Here is a 16,869-nt window from a genome sequence, read left to right as displayed (position 1 = left end):
CTGACTGCCTGAAGCTGCTGCTGAACCCCAGCTCTGTATGGGCACAGCAGAGTACTGTTCCTCAGACGTTTGCCTCAATTACAACCAACCGTATGTATCATTTTTCCTTCTCTTTTGCCCTCTCAAGCCCTCCTTTGACTAGGGTTTATTGTGCACTTGCTTTAAACTCTGCATTAGATTGCAAGCTCCTGGATAGGTACTACCCACATAAGTCGCTTTTCAATCCCCTGAAGCACCCAGGAATGTGACTTAGACTTACTAGTCCAGTGAGATGAAGGCCATCCTGAGCCATGTAAATGCAAACCAGTCTCAACTGAACCACAGCAAAGAAACTTGTCACAAAGGTTCTTTTCTAAAAAACCCTCTTTAATATTTTAAACTTCATGGTCTTTGGATTAGCCTTTCCCACCCTGTCAGTTAATTCCTTCCCTCAAAACTCATCACACCAAACACACAGTATCTTTACATTTTCCTCAATGTAAATTATGCCTCAATAAAAAACATAATAAAAATTTTTTTAACTGAGGTAGATAAAACCTCCATTATTTAGGTTTTAGAAGGGGTTAAATAGAAGTATTAATCCTTTAAGAAGCAGTAAAAGTTTGGTGAGGAAAATTCATAAAGTATTCTGTGTTTGCCTTCCAACAAGTGAAATAGCATGTCATTCAAAAGAACTAACTGACTTACCCCGCCCCCTTCATAATCCTATTTGCCAGAGAGAACCAAGCCTCTTAAGAGTCATGACTAATATCAGTTGCTCCACTGTGCTGGAGAAATGGCTATTGTGTTGGTTGGAAAACAAAGTCACTGAAATATGACTTCTTGAAACAGTTTACTTCAGCCTTTTTTTGGTCATTTGCTTTTCTCTCACAAAATAAAAGCAGGATGCTTGCTTCTTCTAATTCCCCCGGACCATTTACTCCAGACCTTCCCTGTGCCAGAAATACAGTTTAGCACAGCTGCCCTCCTCCTGAGGCCTACAGAGGCCAGCTGTTCCTCCCATCACAGTCCCTATTTTCCAACATGCTGTTGGCTCTGGATAGGTCCATCCATTCAGACAATGGGAATTTCTGCCTGCAAGCCTTTAGTTTTAACTCTTAGCTCAGCTTACACTGTCCTTCATGATAGCAATGTCCTTTTTTAGTGGCCTGATTTGTGTCCTAACTTTTCCATGTTGCATTACTAGAAATATTCCAGTTTACACATCTTTCCTTTCCCAACTTACAGATTCCACTGGGAACTATTACACAACACGGAAAATCGAGATTCAGAGTGATGACCTGCACGAGGTCACAAAGTCAATAGTTCATGCAGTGGTTCTTGACCCTGGAGGTCAACAGAATTACCTGTGGAACAATCTAAATCACGGCTGCCCCACTCAAAACCCCGGCTGAACATGAAAACACAGCCTCTTCGACTATACCTACGAGCTCCCTCAGGGACATGTGAGATCTGCCCTGGTACCAAGGACATAAAGTGACTGCCTAGTGACTGCCTCTAAAGGATGAAAAATATATAGAATTGTCTTTAAAATTAAATCCTCAGAAATGAAGAATGATTATTTTCTACTGGAGAGTTCAAGTACTATTTATCTACTCTACTATTCCTGAACTTAGTGGACTTGGCCAGATTCAGAAATGGTTTTATCTCACTCAAAGACTCCTAAAACCTGAATCCATCTGTTTCTGTAGATTCAATATAGATCCACAGGAGAATAAGTGGATTCTCATTATAAAACTGCACTCAAATTTTGCCTTGTTAGCCTTATGAAAGAAAACACAGGGTTTCAGCATACCTTAGAATTCTTCACAGGGGACGAAATCACATCCTATAGTTCTCTTAACAAGAGAGAGCCCATGTCTGGAGCTACCCATGGGCTGCACACTGTACTTTGATATGAATGCACAAGCAAGAACAATTCTTTAAATGATCTTGAAACGCTGCTCTTCCTGCCAGGGGAATGTTACAGCACTGGTCAGCTACACTGTAACAGTCCCAGTTCCTCACAATTCGGTTACTTCTCTATAATTATTCCAGTAGGAAATCATTGTAACTTAAAATAAATACAGAGAATAAATGTTTTTTAAAATGAGGAAAACAGAACAAAAGGAAATGGTAGGAATGCTAAAAATGTTCTCCACCCTGACCTGAGTGACGGCCACATGGGTATTACATACGTGAAAAACTTCACTGAGCAACATGCTTAAGAGTTGAACCCTTTTTCGATTATATGTACCTCTTAATAAAAAAGCATTTTTAAAAAACAGGAAAAGGAGAGGAAAGAAAATGTAAGCCCAAGAATTCAGGTAGTATTTAAAATTCCTTAAATGTTCCTTCTTTCATTAAACAAGTATTTGTTGAGCATCTTCCTCTATTCCAGACACATTAAGAGACATTTGTTAGAGACACAGAATTCATAATCTAATAGTGGGGATAGACAAGCAAACAAGAAATTGTGATGCAGTGTGTGACAGTATTATGACAGGAGGAAGCACAGGTGGTGTGGGACACACGGTCAGGCATCTCGTTCCGTGTAGGGCCAGAGTTCTCAGACAGCTATCTCACCCACAGAAAAAAATCACATGCTGAAGTGTATCTCAAATTTATTTTTTAAGGCAAAAAGACCCATCAGTATTTCCTTCTCTTAGAGAAGCACAAAATTAAGCAACTTTTTGGTCTTCATCATGAGGTACACTCTAAATCTTTTGTATCATCTCTATGGTCACTCACTAAAAATAAACATTAGAAGAGGTCAAAATGATTCATGCCATTAGGCTATAAGCAGTTTAGTATAATGCACAAGGGGTCTATAGCAAACAGGATGTTCCAAAGTAAGTCAACACAGTTACTTAAAGCTTTCTTTGAAGAAAGTTCTGAACTGGCAACCCTTCCCTTCAAAGAGTAACAATTTCTTTAACTACTTTATGAAACAAGTTACTTAGAAAAACTTGTTTGTACAAAGGAAAATTATTTTAATGCCAGGGGAAAACTGTTGTAAACATAGGAATAACTAGTTAAAAACAAAAAGAAGATAACTAAGCAAATTCTCACAAATACAGAGAATGCAAAAACAGAGAATCATGATAATTAATCTAAGACTGGAGCATCCTACCCAAATTTTGACCAGGTAACAAATTTCTCATCTGTGTTTCATACCTACGCTCCCACAACACACGCTTATGAGCAACTCAACCCATTTCTCCCCAGAAAGCATCAAAATTAAAGATAAATCTATAGGATATCCCCCACCTCCACCCCCTATCGAACAGAGAAGTGGCTGACAAAACCATTTTCTTCCTAAGTCTTGGGCAGACAGATAATCCAAAAGTCCACACAAACGGTATCCAATCACGTAAGGCAAGGACAATGCAGGTGAATAACCGAAACAAACAAGCCGTTTTACCTGTCGGCCCTCATCAGCAGGGTTGGCGGCAGCTCCAGGAGCTGGTTGTGCTGCACATCCAAGACCTCCACGGAGGTTTTCTCCAGCCTCTCAGGCAGCCTTGTGAGCAGGTTGTGTCCTGCCAGGAGTTTCCGGAGACTGCTATTGCAAAATAAGCTGCGTGAAAGGGACGAGACAGAAGGAGAGTTACTTACAGCTAATTTGGGATAAAGAATAAAAAATGAAGAGGAGTAGAAGCATACTTTAATTATCTCTCCAAAAAGCATAGTCATTCAGAGCAACTGCAAATTCACTTTAACATAAGCTCAAACTTGGAGCTCTTTATGTTCCAATACTTTCCGTACTTTATACAAAAGTACAAGAGAGTAGGAAAAAACTACACTAATTTAACAATGAAACTCTACTCAGTAAAGAGAAAAAAGTTTCACAGAAGAAGATACTGAAGAGAACTGTCTAATTTTACTAGGTAAACTTTCGAGGGTTATATTACATAGGGCTTGTGTCTTGTGTTAGCCTGGAACACCAGGTGTTTTACCCACAACAGATTCTGAACAAATACAGTCAAGTAATTTTTACCTGTAAGATCAACACTAAATAAAGATTCTTCTATCCAACTAAACTTTTACAAACACCAACAGATGAAATGTGACATTTTTCCTCAGTTTCATTTTACAATCATTATTTCTCTTTGCTCACTTCTCTAAGTCTGTTTATTTTTCTTTTTGGTTTAATTCTAAAGTAGACTCCCTCCTAAAGAGAATAGAATGTTACTCCACTCTTCTATTTTTTTTAGACTTAAAGGGCTCTTTGGAGGCCTTGCTGTGTTTTTGAGGGTTATGACAAGTGCAACCAATGCTTGTAAATCTAGTGTAAACTCACTTTATGACCAATTCAGACTTCATCAGTTGTAGAGAATAAAACAGGTCCTGGTTAAGTTAAAACACAGAAATCTGGGGGCTTGGAAAATGAGGTTATAATGTGCATCAGGATTACTTTGGACTGAGAATTCATTTGCACTGCTGTCAAAGAATGAGGCTTCCTCATCCACCTCTTGGTTTCCACCATTCTGAACTCCCTCACTGACTCCAAAGTTGTGAAAATCACTCTACATTATGGCATAACTTCATTCACTATAAAGATCAAAACTATACTCTCTGTTCACAAAGATGCCACCTACTTATTTCAATGCTGTGATACCATGGGCCACCAGGAAAGATATCTGACAAGCCTGACTTTGAAGATTTAGATATCAATGGGACAAGACAGATTATCCAGGACTGTCATTCAAGCACAGTTATCACAGGAGGCAATCTCTATAATGGTCACTTCAACCCAATAATTCAGGATTTGGTTCACCCATTTGACTGCCTTGCTGGGCTTGGGGTATAACTTAGGATTGTTAGAGGGCAGAATGGGGTTATTTATTATATACTCACACACACACATTTTACCCTTAAATAAATGGGTAACTGAAAGACATGAAAAAAACCTTAATCTTGATTTTTCCAAATAAAAAAAGTAGATATGATAACAGTATTAAATGATAATGACTGGATATAGTTCAATTCTTTTGGATACTTACTGTCTGAGCATTAAAATAACTTCTCTTCCTTTTAATACATTTCCTTCTAAATGTTCATTCGTTCTGGCAAACCTTTCACACCATTACTTTGGTAAACAAAGCTTGAATATTAAATCAACTTCTAATGAATGACTGTCTTGCCTAAGTATCAGATCAGTGGTAGGGCTGATAGAAAGTCTGCAACTGAACAACTTGATAAATGAGAACACAATACATACTGTTCTTGTCCCATGTGTTAAACACACACACACACACAAACACTGTTTAAATTTCTTGACAGCAGCATCTGGGATTTGCTTTGAATGAGCATTTGTTTGGATTCCAAAAAAGCCTGTACTAAGGCAAAGCAAATCGAAGATTAATTAACTTTGGAGAAACTGGATAAAATCTCAGTTATCAAGTATTTATTTAATTGTTGGTTTATGTATATAATATCTTTGTTGTAGCCTACAGTGAAACAGAAGCCTTAGACGCCAATGTGCCATCTGTTGGATTGGGGGAAGTGAGAGTGGGGAAGAGAAGAGAGAAAACAGAAGGAAAGATAACAGTGAAAGATTTTTTTCAACAATTATTTTTTCCCCATTAGTAGTTGCCTGTTTTGATTTTTTGTTGTCTTCTAAAAGGGTCTCTCTTTCTCTCTGTCTCATGCACACACACTTCTGTCCACAGGCACATCACCAAAGTCCTCTTGATAATGGTGATTAGCTGCACAGGATCAACTAAATGCTCAATTAACATAAAACTCTAAAGCAGAAAGCATTTTCAAACAGATTGGATTTACAGGTATAATGTATGGCTAAGGGACAAAATTAAATTATAACTGAGTATTCCAGGGATTAAAAATGTAATTAAGATTTCTTTTATGAGATCTATATTCTAAGACAGTGTTATCCAATGGAAATATAATACAAGCCACATACGCAATTTAATTTCTGATAGCCACATTAAAAAAAGCAGAAAGAAACAAATTAATTTTTATGTTTTATTTGACCCAATATATACAAGATATTATTTTAACATGTAATTAATGTACAATATTATTGAGATATTTTGCATCCAGTGTGTATTTTACACTTCAGCACTTCTCAATTAGGAGTAGCCCACATTTCAAGTGCTGAACAGTCACATGTGGCTACTGGACAGCATGGACATAAAATATTTTAATTATCATGGAGAGTTCAATAGGACAGCACCGGAATAGGCTACCTTTTGGTTACTAATTGCGTGACTGGTCACTAACATTCCAGTAGTATTTTGTACAACAATTAGTCAACTCAAAGATATTTGCATCTGTGGGCACTAGATGTAATCACATGGCTGTTTTACAAATCTTGCCATTAAAGTGAAAATTAAGAAATAAAAACAACAACACATATTGAGAGACAAGAGAAGGAAAGAAAAGTTCTTGGACTTTGACTCTAAATTACACACCAACAAAAACAGAAATCTAATTTGCTCTTTCTATGTTTAATGACCTAATAATCTTTTTTTCCCTCAAAGTTATGCTTGAGGAAAGCCAAAAATTATTTGTGGGTAAGGTTAGACATGTTAAATAAACAGAAATGGAAGATTCTGAAAGAATTAGGATAACAGAGGTAAACCAATCATATTGTTTGCTAAGTCTTCAAACATTTCTTTTGGCTTATTTAAACATTCTCCACAAGCACCACCCTCTGCATGGCTTTGAAAATTCTGGTTTGACAGTCAAAGCATCACTCCACTCCTCACAACATGAAGAAAATTTACCAGATGAGGTAAAAGATATTAAGTGAGGCTCTAAAACAAACTCTTTTAGGGGTTCATAATAACAAGCTAAAGACTTGAATAAGCAATTTTTAAAGCTGCTTATCTAATCTGAGATTTTCTCACTTGATCTGTCCTACTCACCGGGCAGGAAGTTCACATATTTGATTGTGGCCAATATCCAAAACTTCTAGCTTTCGGCTTTCACATACCCACTCAGGCAAATTTTCTAAGCAGTTCCTAAATATAAGAATATACAATTTTTTCTTTGGTTGTCATTTGGCCTAAAATATGGTTCAAAACACAAAATAATACATAGACTAAATATAGTTCAAATGAAATACCAAAGCACAGTGAGTATAAATCAAAAGGATATATGTATTCAATTTAATCTAGAAGCAAATATGATAAGGAATAAGGAAGAAAGAAAAGTGGAAAGGACATAGTTACATCATCTGTATCATCTCTAAAGTCTTAAAAAAAAAAAGGCTGGTTCCCAGAATTGCTCTCCTACAACATATATAAACTCAGGCAAGTTCAGGGAGAAGATGTCTTATATTGGAAAAAAACAAACAAAAAATATACACTACGTCCAGTTAAGTCAAGTAAGGCAAATGGCATAAAAGAGGTTTATTTTCCAATATACATTTTTACCCTTAACATTAAAATACTTCTTAATTCCAGTAGGTATGAAAACACAGCCATAGGTTAATGGGAAGAAATAGCAGAGAAAAGGTATACTGACTCTTAAGACTCTGAATAAATGATCTGAAAATTTTTACTTAAGCACCAGATGGCAATTATGATTACCAGAAACAAGTGAACTAAACTAATGGTGAGTTTAATTATTAAGTCAACTGACCAACTCTTAGACAAATCTACTATATTTGAATGTCTCCCCAGTCATAGAGGGCTAGCCCTTCATCGTTTTTTTTTTTTTTGAATATGTAAAATGACCAGGCCAAGGAAATCAAAAATGTTATGTATATTATGACTACAATTGTTTAAAAACAGATAAACAGTTTTGTGAGAAACTTAGGACAAAGACAGTATTAGAGCAAAAGTAAAAATAGTTGTGATGTTAGGGTGGTGGCATTATGTGTGATTTAAAAATCATGTTCTTTAAATTCAGCAGCTATATCAACTTTTCTATTAAACTACAGAGAAGAAGGCATTATTTTCTGTTTAATGTCTGTAGTCACACACAGTTCTGGCTTTGAAAGACTGACACATTATTTTATTTTACAGTGGTTAACCTCTAAAACCCCTCAGTAAGACAGGAAGGCCCACTCATTACATGCCACCTCAAGACAGAGTAACACACTCCTCTAAGTGATACAGTCACCTGGAACTCTGAACGCTGAGGACCTCTAAGGACCTACTAACACTGATGAATGACAGCTCAGTTACAAAGGCAACATAAATACAAAAGGACAAGGTGAGCTTCTCAGAACTATGGGAGGGAAATCAGAGGATCAGAGGTTTTCTAGGACTAAGTCTTATGGTTTGAGAGGTAGATAAAGCAGAGCAAGTTACAGTGCAGTTCTGGACATGGGAGTGACAAAAGAAAGACAAACAGCATTTAAGTGGCAGAGTTCAGGGACATGCACAACACAAGAGTTTCCAATTCAGTCTCACTTAGGGGTTTCATGGAAACCTTTGCCAATTACATCCTATAAATCAAATGAAAACATTCACTCGATGGCCAACTATATGAACTAAGGCTATTTTACACACCCATGTATCCAAACTCCACTCCAGTATCATATCATCTTGACTGAGAAATTATCAAAATAGCTAGATTTTTGTGTTTTCATGATGAAATGCAAATTGTGCACCTGACAAATTACATTAGTCAATGTATCGAATTTTATACACTGAAACGAGCTCACAAGTGTCATGTTGAGGAAAGCCACACAGTCCCCTGAACTGTGGTTGTTCAGAAAATTTTCGATTATTTTTTCTGAAATTATGTTAAAAGTAAGTTTCAGTTTTAGTGTATTAAGATTATTAAAGCATAATTTGTATAAATACATGCCTGTGCCTTCAGGAAAAAGTCTGTAATATTTGTGGGAACTGGAGCACATCTGACATACTGCAGTAGGGAATTTCTATAAAAGGCAAGAAGGTCGGCCTTTCTGCAGAAGAGCTGAGAAAAGTGAGTAGGCTGTACAGAAATACTACTTTGATAGGCTATTGCTACTTTCTAAGGGTTCTTAGTAAGGTGATGTATGTGCAAAATAACAGAGAAGGGGAAAAATCAGAGTTAGAGCACATTTAAAAAAATGAAATTAACATCATTTCAGGGAAAGCTATGAAGATATGGTTAGTATAATTAAAGAACTACTGGATCTTTCAACCATATATAATCCTCAACTCATGAATCTTTATGTGGTCAAACTGGTGCCCACACTGACACAACTCTGATTCTTCTGATTTGAGCTACAGCACACAAATGTAGTTACTTTAACTGGCAGATAATTATATACATTTTCAGAGAATAAGTAGAAACTATTAAATTTAATTTGTATTATTTGCCTTCAAAATATATAAGAAGTTTTTATGTATAAGCTCAGACAGAATCATCTAAGTAACTGTCAAGCACACTCTAGAGTTCTCTAGGACTTGGGTTCTTACCTTGAAACGTCCATGTAGGACAGATAATTTGGAACTGGGTAAACATCAAGTTGAACAAGTTCTAGGAGGCAGGAAAAAAAATACAAAAACATTATCATTCAAGTGACACAGAGACTCTTGTTCTATGTAGAATATCATTAATGGGCTTTATTCTCCATTGTTTAGGTTAGGAGGTACAATACATCCATTTATTCAACTTGGAAACTACAGTAAAGTACAGAGAACTTCTAATTTAATCACAAGATCTTATTTAGAGATCAAAATAAATTACTCATTCTATTTTCTTACCTCTTTCCCTACCACTTACTGTGGCTCTCATCTTGTTATGCATGCTAATTTTTTTTTTTTGCATGCTAAATTTTATCTAGAAGATTAATTATAGGAATACAGCTTTTTTACATTCAGTGTTCTTTCCATAAAACCAAACAAATCCTGGCTTTTGTCTTTTTCATTCTACAGAAACGGCACTCCTGAGGGTCATAAGTGACTTCCTCTACTCAAATCTGAAAACCCTTCCTCAAACTAGGAAATGCAACACCACCATCCACCTACGGGTTTTGTTTCTCGGACAAAGTAGTTTCAAGACGTCCTTCCGCTTTTCTAAACACTCACCAGCTACCTGGTTGCCCACTCTGGCACCAGCTAACTATGAGGGTTTAAGTCCCCTCTTGGAACTAGTGCTCTTTTCTTTCCCAATTGCCATAGATTCAGGTACCACCTCTGAGCAGATGAGTCTCAAATCAACATCTATGGTCCTGACTGCAAGTTCCCACCAGCTCACATGAAGACCATTACACTAACCTGGACTAGTGTTGCAGAGGATTCCTCCACTCTTCTCCCACAAATGCTCTCTGCGCACGACTTTGATACTAACAGGTCTTACACATCACATCCATCACATCTCCGCCATGTAAGAATCTCCACTGATTCTCTATAGCTTAATGCATTTGCTTTGAAGCTTTACCATCTGACTCCAAGCCACACATCCCACAATTACTCCTTACAACTCTCCAGCAGGCACCTATGAGGTCAGAATTCCCTGTCTTCTCCCATCTGCCAAACAAACCACGTTCAGATTCTTTTCTCTTTGACACACACTCTAAATCCTGTAACTCTTGAGTGACCTGTAGCTATCTGAGGTTTGGCTTGTTTCTAGAGAAATGATGGTGAACTCATTTTTAAGAAAAATTCCCTTAGCCTTAACATATGCACTATGCTATACATAAAAGAAATGATGGAGGAAAATTTGTTCAACTTGTAGAGTAAATAATTGTTATTCAGTGTATGATTGCAGGAAATTTAAATCTTCACTTTAGCAAACATATGCCCGTATAACCTTTTCTTTTTTTAGAACTGTCATGATTTTCAAATTTTGAGGAAGGGATCTCATCAAATGAATAAGACTTGCTTTGTGGTGTCTCTGTGGGTATATAATTCAGGTTTCTCTTAAGATTAGTTCCTTTGACAGTGGAACACTGAAATCTGAGATCCTGAATGGAGTCCAAAAGGGACCTTCCTTTCATTTTCACTTCCCAAAATTGTATTATAGTTTTAGATTTACTGCCTCAACAAGGTAGCCCAGGAATTAGTTTGTTCCCCTTTCAGCAGAGGAGCCAAATGAAAAGTGTGAGCAACTTATGTAAATATCACAATATGAGAAATACAAGTCAGGAACCATAAAACCTTCCTTTTTGATTCCTTTCAATACCATGCCAACATTCTTCATTTGCGATTTTTATCTCATTTTTTAAACTTTTTTTTTTATTAAGGTATCATTGATATTCACTCTTAGGAAGGTTTCACATGAAAAACAATGTGGTTACTACATTCACCCATATTATCGAGTCCCCACCATACCCCAATGCAGTCACTGTCCATCAGTGTAGTATATCTTAGCAAAATTTTACACTGATTTTATTAAATGAGGAAAGTAACTTCAGAGCAAGGTAGAGATGACGGTGCCAAGTAAATCCTTGGAACCAAAGAGAAACTCTAAGTTCGTCTATGTTACATACCATTAGAAGAGGCATATAGTGCTTTTAGAAAATAGCCACAGATGTTTAATGTCACCAGTTGATTCCTTTCACAGTGTAAAATTTCAATGTTGTTGAAAATCATAGCATCTAGATCAGCAAGTTTATTGTCACGCAGATCAAGCTGAGTAACATGCTGGAGAAAGTCCACTTCATCTGCTATTAGCTTCCTGATTATGTTCAGTCTTGAGGGGGAAAGGACAAAAAGACTACAATTAACCACAATACTATAAATAGATGGCCACACCCTAATATGCCGAGGTAACGAGAAGGGATTCAAGTGTGACTATGTGATAGTTCTCCGTGATTTCTCTAATCTCACCATCTAGGCCTTCCTTAACTGGCCAGATTCTCTGGCTATTTTTATCTACAACCCCACAAAGGTCTTAACCTTGACAATATAGTCTGAATCACAATTTGGACTGCTAAGGCTGGAAGAGAAATATGCATATTGATTTTACCTTAATTCATTTCAAGAAGGAAAAAAAGAAACACTTAAACATTTATTTTCAAAGAATTTGACTGAAAGAACACACACAGAACAAATCATTAAGCACATTACTACTTCACTAAATATTTAAGGAAAAATAATTAGTGAGCAGGTACATGAACAGTTCCCATGGGACAGAATTAAAGGGCAAATGTTGGGGCAGGGGGGAAATGAACGGAGCCACCTATGCACCAGAGGTAAGAAGGCAAATATATGGATTTTTCACTGGCTCAGGAGCAAAGACTGACTACCGAAACTATCTCTATCATTGAATTACTGTTTGAAAGAGCCAAGTACAGAAAATACACAATGTGGCATCTAGATTCACCGAGAGATTGTGAAACACAGGACAATGACAGGGATTAAGTCTAGGATAGAGCAAGACAGAGGGAAAGCCAGCAGAACCTCAACCACGAGAACTAGTTAAGCTAACAGACTGAAGCTTCCACGGATGAGCCACCAACAAGAAGTAAGTAGTAAAGGGGCCCAGGAATTGACGTAACAAAGACAAGCAGAGCTTCAAAAGGAGAGAAATATATGGAAATTCCAATTCCTTGTTTCCTAGGCTATGCCCAACTCCTTTACCAAAACACAAGAACCCTGTACTTCTCATCACAAAGCCAACAAAGTGCTGGGATCATGCACGTGGTTAGAAGGGCATTAATATGAAGACTGGACCTGAGAAAAAAGCCAAAGGTACTCAGTAGTGAATTTCTGCCCTTTGAAAAAATAAAACAAAGTGATGGTAACTTTATTATTAATAGCAGTATCATAAAGTCATTGAAACACAAGGATGAGTGACAGAGAGCAAAGAGCTAGGATTTGTCAACCTGCAAGCACAGCATACGGCCTCTTCAAATGTCCCCAAGAGGATTTTCTTTCTCTTCCTCTTCTCTTTTATTCCAGATTGTAAGATTAAAAAACTGGCCTCAACCCAGCATTTTGTCTATTTCTAAATGCTCACTAGATTACTAGAATATAGGCACAGAATAAAAAGAAAAAACAAATCTCAGTTTGGATACAACAGACTACAGGAATTGAAAAAAATGTCCCCTGGTCTTCCTAATTTACACTGTAAGTAACCTTCATACTGTGGTATTACCATCTTCATCCCACTATGATTTAACTGTATTAACACTAAAATTATTAAAGAACTGGTTTAATGAGAAGACAAAAGAAAATCTGTAACGAGAGGGATGTTGTTCCTATTGTTCGCTTTATATTGCCAAGTCCCATCAGGATGCAGGTATCAAAAATTTTTAGTTGACACAAAAATACAACTATTTAGGATGAACATTTCTTTTTATTTTTTATTTTTTTAAATTTATTTTTATTTTATTTTATTTTTTTTGAGAGGGAGGGCATCTCTCATATTTATTGATCAAATGGTTGTTAACAACAATAAAATTCTGTATAGGGGACTCAATGCACAATCATTAATCCACCCCAAGCCTAATTCTCAACAGTCTCCAATCTTCTGAAGCATAACGAACAAGTTCTTACATGGTGAACAAATTCTTACATAGTGAATAAGTTCTTACGTGGTGAACAGTACAAGGGCAGTCATCACAGAAACTTTCGGTTTTGATCACGCATTATGAACTATAAACAATCAGGTCAAATACGAATATTCGTTTGATTTTTATACTTGATTTATATGTGAATTCCACATTTCTCCCTTATTATAATAATTATTATTATTTTTAATAAAATGCTGAAGTGGTAGGTAGATGCAAGATAAAGGTAGAAAACATAGTTTAGTGTTGTAAGAGGGGAAATGTAGATGAACAGGTGTGTGCCTCTAGACTAAGTATTGATCCAAGCTAGACAAGGGCAACAAAACACAGGATGAACTTTTAAAGAGGCAAAACATGGTTAAAATTTCCTTCCCCAAATTCCCTCAGTTAATACAGTCACTTTATTTATGTCACAAATATTCACTGAACATTATTAAGTGTAGGCAGGCAGTATGACAGAGCGTGTGTGATGTTCTAGCTCCAGATGGCTGCTCAACACTTGGCACATATGACCTTGAGCAAGTCACCTAACCTCTCCGTTAAGTCTAATTCTAATCTGTAATCTAATAGAGGCAGCTGAGAAAGTCAAATGACTACATGTGCCAGGACTTTGCAAACAATGAAAGTCTATGGTGGTGATGATGATGACCTATGGCTTCATGTCAATCAGAGATGAATAAAATGATGTGTTTGTCAACAGACTTAATAATTTAGTGGAGAAAATCACATATGCTTTAAAACATGAAGTATAAATACTATAAGTATGTGATAAGTGCTATAAATGATGTATAAAATACAGAGAATGGCCAAAAAAGATGCAACGGAAGAGGAAGCATCTCATCAGAATCCCAAGGATGGACGTCAGTGGGAGCAGACAGCAGCCCACGAATCCATGAGTTAGAGCAGAATATCATCTGCATGGAAGAATTTCACGCACGAGTGCAGGAGTCCTGCAGATTGCTGGGCGTGTGATGTGAGTGGGAATGTGGCTACAAGGTGGGTTAGTTAACGTATAGTTACCAAGTAATGTCCTGATTGAGTGCTAATGCTGGGGGCTCATGAATAAATCAGAGTGCTTTGAATTACCTACAGTGAAGTATCTATTTTCTGAACTTCTAATCCATCATAGACTGACGTGTACAATCAATACGCAGCTCACACTGCAGGCGGTTCATCATGGGAGTTGGCTAACACCTATACTGGTCTATTCCCTGTACAATAAGATGAGTCCATTTAAATGGGTCTACTTAGATATTGTGGTAATAATGGCAAACCACTCCATTTTCTAAAATATGAAGTCTCAATTTACATATCTCAAAGTGAAAAAGTAGCGCAGAGTTGGCTTACCCGCCCAGGTTAGAGGACCAGACTCTGAGCAGCTCTGAACTAGAGCCTCATCCTCGAGGGACTCACAGGTTGGTGGGTGAAACCAGATATGAGAGCTTGAATGCCATGCACAAGAAATTGAGGGGTCTAAGCAAGACAGTGCTTGCTTTAGAGGCTGTGCAATGGAAGCAGGGCTCAGCCAGGACACCACAGTAGCAGTGAGAAGGAAAATGAAGGGACAAAGAGAGAAACAAGTGTGAAAGCAGAACTAATAGGCGCTGGTGGTAGACTAGACACTAGACACAGAGTCAAAAATTTTGTTTCTGCCTAACACCAATGAAGTGGTGTTGCTATCAGCAAAAGTAAGAATCCAGGGCAAAGAACTGGTTGAATCAAGAAGGAAACTGAACTCTGTTTCACATGTATTTGGTTAAGTGCATTGACTGGGGAAACCCCAGCTGTCAGATGAACTGGAATTAGTCCCAAGAAAAGAAATAAGGGTTAGAGAAAGATTAGGACATAATTAACATGGAGACGAAAGGTGAATGAATGAGGGGGCCCTCAGAGTATAAGCAACTGCCAAGGAGAAAGAGAAGTGATGATGAAGAGAAATGTGGGCGACACTCTCCTTTTGGGCCCAGAGGAGGAGGAGGAATTACTAATGATGACACAGAAGAAATAATATCAGACTCAAAGAATATCAAGAAAGAGTAAGATTAAAAGAAAAACGATCATTTTTAATCTGATGCAACATTTCCATCTGAAGGAATAAAAAAATCAATAAAATTAGCTCTTTGCTTACAGAAACTAAGTGAAATGTCCCTTAAACCATTCCATTAGCTTCAATTTAAAATTTTAAGGGAGAATTATAAGCAAATCTGGCCAGATTTTCCCTTCCTCAGCTCAGTGGCCTGAAGAGGAGAAACTATCTACTCACAATCATTCAGCCTTTAGAGTGTCCAAAGCCAATTCTAGTATTTAAATATCTTCTGACTGCATTTAAAAAGACCCAATCAGCCCTAGAAATCTGAAGAATTTATAAATAAGAACAGTTATTTCTAGATCTTATTTATGAATTCATTCAGATTTTTTAAAAATGATATTTTCTTCTATGTCTCAGGTAACTCAGAAATCCTCCCATGCTTATTACCCGAAGTCAATAAAACTATTGTTGTACCAAGCAGGGTGGCTCAATTAAAAGAGCTTAAATTCTTGGATATGGTTTTTTTTAATCCAAGTGACACAGAAGGAAATCATGTTAACAATTTATATCAGAAGTCAACAAGACAAAGTGTCCAGTATTCTCTCCTGTCACATTCTTGGAAGTTCTCAAAGTCAGATAAATTTTTACCATTTGTATTTCCCAAATTAAGAATTCTAAGTCTGCAAATTGCTAACACTTCCCCAGGTGTGACAGGCTTGATTCCTTTAGTCCGAGGAAAGGGAAAGGACCAGAATGATCGGGTTTCCCAGTCCAGATAATATGAATGGAAAAGAGAGAGGAGCAAAAAATGATGCTTCTCTAAACTGATGAGACTGTTTGAAGACCTGGGGTTACAAACAGAGAGGAAAGTGGGTAGTAGAGTAAGGAAAGAGGGGATGTTGTAAAGATGCCAAAAATGACAGCTGAGCAAGCCCCCAGAGTCTGCAATCAGATAATAATCGTATGTAACATTTGCTGGTAGAGAACGTAACTCAATTCTCTCCAAAACCTTATCAATTAGGTTCTGTTATTAACCATAATTTAGAGATGAGAACACAACTGCACAAAGACATTAAATAGTATCTTTCCCAAGATTTAACATGGCTTCTATGTGGTCATTAGCCCCTGGCTAGTGGGAGAGTTAGTTTGGTTGAGAAACATCAAATTGGTCAAGTTAGTATTAAGGCCTAAGTCTGACAGGTTGCTTTACAGGTACTTAATCCCATGACAGGCTCTTACTTTTTTTGAAAAAAGGGGAAATTTAATAGCTTTCTTCTTGTGTCCTAGTTCTTTGTGCATTAGAGACTAACTGAATCTTACAAACTAAGGGATGATTTCTGAGCATATTTGATGTAGCAAGGATGGTGCTAGTGGTTTTCAGTTGGAGTTTAGTGTGATCAGGATTCAAAGTGGAGGTTCCTTGCTTTTGCAAGGG

The 16,869-nt window shown here is 37.1% G+C and overlaps 1 protein-coding gene across 1 annotated transcript in view; it reads right to left on the bottom strand.

Moving 5' to 3' along the window:
- The window catches only part of PHLPP1 (PH domain and leucine rich repeat protein phosphatase 1), a 198,348-nt gene that overhangs the window by 35,647 nt on the left and 145,832 nt on the right, over positions 1-16,869 (bottom strand). Inside the window, exons 7-10 of the mRNA XM_073213186.1 lie at positions 11,381-11,583; positions 9,366-9,426; positions 6,873-6,968; positions 3,404-3,559 (exon numbers count right to left, since the gene is read on the bottom strand). Coding sequence (XP_073069287.1) covers positions 3,404-3,559; positions 6,873-6,968; positions 9,366-9,426; positions 11,381-11,583 — 516 coding nt within the window. The remainder of the gene's footprint in view (positions 1-3,403; positions 3,560-6,872; positions 6,969-9,365; positions 9,427-11,380; positions 11,584-16,869) is intronic.

This window comes from Manis javanica, chromosome 9 (genome assembly GCF_040802235.1).
Source record: "Manis javanica isolate MJ-LG chromosome 9, MJ_LKY, whole genome shotgun sequence".
NCBI lineage: Eukaryota > Metazoa > Chordata > Mammalia > Pholidota > Manidae > Manis > Manis javanica.
This window is presented reverse-complemented; position numbering and strand designations above follow the sequence as displayed.